The 4,354-nt window shown below is 47.9% G+C and overlaps 2 protein-coding genes across 2 annotated transcripts; one reads left to right on the top strand and one right to left on the bottom strand.

The window, feature by feature from the left end:
- Positions 1 to 1,089: 1,089 nt before the first annotated feature.
- Positions 1,090 to 2,111, top strand: CG14565 (uncharacterized protein). Its single transcript, NM_141103.4, has one exon. The coding sequence runs from the start codon at positions 1,125 to 1,127 to the stop codon at positions 1,932 to 1,934; it is 810 nt and encodes a 269-aa protein (NP_649360.1). The 5' UTR covers positions 1,090 to 1,124; the 3' UTR covers positions 1,935 to 2,111.
- An 806-nt stretch (positions 2,112 to 2,917) lies between these two features.
- Positions 2,918 to 3,825, bottom strand: CG14572 (uncharacterized protein). Its single transcript, NM_141102.4, has one exon. It carries the CDS (start codon positions 3,780 to 3,782, stop codon positions 3,009 to 3,011), a length of 774 nt encoding a protein of 257 aa, NP_649359.1. The 5' UTR covers positions 3,783 to 3,825; the 3' UTR covers positions 2,918 to 3,008.
- Between the last annotated feature and the right edge of the window lie 529 nt (positions 3,826 to 4,354).

The raw sequence follows: 4,354 nt of genomic DNA, 5'->3' as shown, positions 1-4,354 counted from the left end.
ATCGGACTCGTGTTTGTATTTAAATGGCGGATGCGAAATGGGATGAATATGTTAAAAAACTGAATAGATTGCATACGATTATTTCATGCTTTACATAGTACGCAAGTTACGATAGTTCGGAATAAGATTCACAAGAAAACGATTCGGTTAGATTGACCTCACTTTGACAAGAACCAACCACAGGAATCCAATTAAAATATGCCAAATGCAATTACTCGAAGTTAACCCTTCAATGAATGTTGTGCATTCTATGCCGGCAAATATTTCTCTGGGTCAGCAGGCAATCAATGAACTTGTAGCCTGTTGCCATTGTTGTTGTCTCAAGACACATTTATTTCCTCCTGTGAGCATGTGTGTTTATATGCTTTTATTTTCAATTTTATCATTTCCCATTTAGACGAAAACAAAGTCACCCGAAGAACGTGACCAGCATGGCCAACAGCTGGCACGGTCAAGCCACTAACTTTGCTCATCACAAAGTTAAACCGACAAAACTACACACGCTCACACACAGATACTTTCCAAGGCATAGGCCTTCCCTACAGTTGGGGCCAACTTAATAGAGCAACGACTTGTTTTGTGTGCATAATATTTTGAAACAAACCTGACATATAACATAACTTTCTTTTAATCATGTCATCCTATATTTTATTATATATATATACATAGATACCGATTTCTTTGATTGTGATTTTTTATATATTGCATAAATTAATTTCAACATTAATTTCCACTATTTCAACATCTGCCGTATGCGTAGTATGCTAGTATGCGTATCGGAGTTAAAGGCAAGAATGTAAAGTGACTTTTTGGGGCTGCCACTCTGGCCATCGTTGCGGTCAATGGGGCTGTGCGGGGATTAAGGTGTAACGACCCAGGCCTTTCTGGCCTCCTTCAATGCCGCCACAGACTCGCACAACACAACACCCTCTGGCAGACAGAAACTCACGCCCACCGACGGGCGGAATTACATTTCCGGTTTGAGCCACTTGCGGAAGTTTCGCGTTAAATTAAATGCTCAGGGCTGAAATTATGACAGCTCCCGAATGGGTGGGAACCATTTGTATAAATACGCCCGTCTGGAATAGACTGCCATCAAATCGTCAGCAAATTGACCAGCGAACATGTGGAAAGGACTCGGTTGCGCTCTACTCTGCCTGGCTGTGGTCCAGGCGGCTGTTATCCGCCCCGGAGGGGATCCGGAGGTTCCGGAAACCACAACTAGTGCGGTTATCCGGGATCAAGAGGGGAATGTCACCACCGCGGAGGCCACAACTTTGGCGGGTCCTGCTTTGAGTCGCGACGAGGAGGCCAGCATACTGATTGATCCTGCCCCGGGCACTTTACATGAGGATAGCGCCGTAGCGCCAGAGAAGTCCGGGAAGCTCCTGCTGCTGAGTACAACACCCAAGCGACTCCATGAAATTGAGCGCCATCTCGAGGAGCAGGACGACGAGGGGGAGGACAACAAGGCCGAAGTGGAGGTAACCACAACTGAGCAGCCAAAGGAAGCCGAGGAGCTAAAGGTGGACGAGGAGGAGGGCGTCACCCCTGAAAGTTCAACCACAGAGAGCAGCACAACTGCGGCCACTACCAAACTGTTTGCCATCGACGCCAGTTCGGCCGGAGTGGAGTCCCCACCACCGAACGTGGCCATCTCCCTCTCCCAGGACAATGAGAATGCAACGCTATCGATTGCCGAGCAGCAGCAGGTGCCCGGCGACAATAGTGCCGCCGTGGAGCTGGCCATCGTAGAGCCGGAGGCCGAGTACGTGCTAGTAGATGGCGGCCACGATGACCTGGACGTCCAGCTGGCCAGCTTCACTCACATCGGCAGCGATGCCCACTTGCAGCCTGTTGTGCACTCCGTCGAAATCGTGCCCACCAGCTTCGATGATCCTTTGATTGTCAATTACGTGCACAATTTGCGCTGACTTTCCCAAGGAGGCGTGCCAGGACGAATCAATTAACCCGGCGCGATGGCCACGGGGACTCTGTTAAAGTTTCTTCTTAACTCCTTTTGTTACCTCTTCAATATGCTTATCGAATGGCTTGATGACTGGCATTTAACGAAATAAATAGGCCCATATATTAAGGGCATCAGATTCTTTACACATTTTTAGTTTTTGATATAGGTCAAATTGGTTAAATTGGTGCTGCCCGAATTGACAAAAACAAATCTGTTCATAAATATGGTACTTTGTATCCAAATTTATTGTCGCTGTCTCTTTAATAGAATGCCGTGCTAAATCCACGAAAATCTCACATAAAATATTCAAAAATATTGCCATAAATGTCTGCCACGAGAACTCCAACCGCTCAACAAGTCCCCACCAGTATAAAGTAGGTTCAATGGTCTCGGAGGATTCACTCCTCCCGTCACGTGGTACAGGGAGCACTCGCATACTCGTTATTCAATTTGAATACTCCATGAATACGGCAATGGGGGGTATGGGGGTTATAAGCTCCACCTCGTCCTCCAAAGTCGCCGAACGCCTTTCCGGATGCCACGCACGTTCCACGGTTAAAACTTTGCACATCCGCACGTCAAATTTAATACGGATGTCGGGATGCCGAGATGTCGGGTTGCCGGGGAGAAGAACTCTCCGGCAGACTGCAGATATAATGTGTCACCATTTGATAGAACACTCTTCCTTCGATTGGAAACGAAAACAATTTTTAACAAAACATTCAGTGAAGTTGGCAAAACAAAGTTTTGAACGTTCCACAACTTCCGGCCGATGAAAACGAAAAGAGTGATGACGTTATAATTTGTATTCCTATAAAAACTTCCAGAATCTTTGCTGTCAAGTTAAGCAAAACAGCTCGTGGTGCTTGAACGAGCAAATAGTTGTTTACAAATAAAATTGATTTTCAGCCAATTACTGCATGAGTAAATACCAAGAGGCTTAAAGGTAAATAACAAAAGAAAGCATTTATTTCTTCATAAACAAAAGTAACTTTAAATACTGAACTGTTAACAATGATAATGAGTACCTTCCGTCCCATCACCACCGCTGCTCCACATGCGTGGTGTAGACAAATCCCCGGGACCTGGGAGCCTGGATCAGAGGCTGCGATCGCAGGGGAATAGCCACCGGAATGGAGGAGGGAACTCTAGCCACCACTACAGCAGGTCCCACATTTGCAGTAAAGACCACACTCTCCGAATCCGGCTCATCCTTGGATCCAGGTTCCGGAGTGGGTTTCAGGGGGTCAGTGCTGACCCCGCAGACCGGGTGATCGGCATTGCTGTCGGTGGAGTTGCTGGAGGAGGTTTTCTGCTCCTCCTCCCTGCTCTGCTCGGTGGGCAGGCGGAAGGCGCGACTTGGTCTGTAGCCGGCTGGTGGATAAGGAGCTTTTACAAAAGCCCGACCCGTACGGGATTCCACAGCGAGGGTAGCTGGGAGAGCTGTGGACGTGTCCACGGAGCCCCAGTTGGTGGTCGTGCTCCAGTCGTCGGTTGGATCTGTAGTGCTGGTCGACAAATCCTCCAGAGGCAGCTCGGTTGTGGTGGTCAGCTGATTCGTTCCCAAACCTGAGCCTTCCTGAACCTCAGCTTCAACAGCACCAGGCCCTTCAATGACCTCTACTTCCACTTCGCTTGGCAGCCAGAAGGAGCGACCTTGTGGTCTATAGCCCGCCGCCGGATAGGGAGCATCCTCGGCCGGCTGATCCTCCTGCACAGTGACCGCATACCGGTTGATCCTGACCTGACGCGCTTCGATCTGGACGGGACTAAGGGCCCAAAGGCAAAGGATAACGGGTAGAATGGACTGCATGTTGGACTTTCGATCTCGGCCCGAATTTAGACCCAACTGATCTACGTACGATTGTGAGCGATACTTTTATACAGAGTTCTCGATCCAGGGGAATAATGACATGAAGCTTCTATATCGACACGACATCGATTAGGCGCACACTTAATGATTTATTTGCATAGCCTTTTGTTTGTTTCTGGTCTCCGCCGACAAAACCACGTCCGCTGCCAGCTCATATCTCCACCATAGCGCCCATATCGCCCACATCGTCCACATTATCACCGGTCTCCAAATGCCAACTGGTGTCCGATGTCCACGTCCGATTCGCCATGTTCTTTGAAAATTAAATGCGTTTCGTACGTGACACGCAATCCAATCCCCAGCCAGTTGAAAGCGAAAACGGAGTGAACTGTTGTCAATTGCATTATGCTGAAATTGTCAGCTTGAGCGTTAGAATTTTTGATTAAACACTTATAATCAATATTTATGCGATCAACGATTTGGCGTTGAGGTGACCGCCAAGGTCACCAAGCCCGTTCCCCAAACGATTGTTTTATGTCACGTCCTGAACTATCATTACATGAAATAAAGTG

Source organism: Drosophila melanogaster, chromosome 3L, assembly GCF_000001215.4.
Source record: "Drosophila melanogaster chromosome 3L".
NCBI classification, from domain to species: domain Eukaryota; kingdom Metazoa; phylum Arthropoda; class Insecta; order Diptera; family Drosophilidae; genus Drosophila; species Drosophila melanogaster.
The sequence above is the reverse complement of the archived record's forward strand: the minus strand, read 5'-3'. Positions and strand labels throughout refer to the sequence as shown.

What these genes read in the sequence shown, in the direction of transcription:
- CG14565 (NM_141103.4), top strand. Translation starts at nt 1,125, where the DNA reads ATGTGGAAAGGACTCGGTTGCGCTCTACTCTGCCTGGCTGTGGTCCAG.
- CG14572 (NM_141102.4), bottom strand. Translation starts at nt 3,782, where the DNA reads ATGCAGTCCATTCTACCCGTTATCCTTTGCCTTTGGGCCCTTAGTCCC.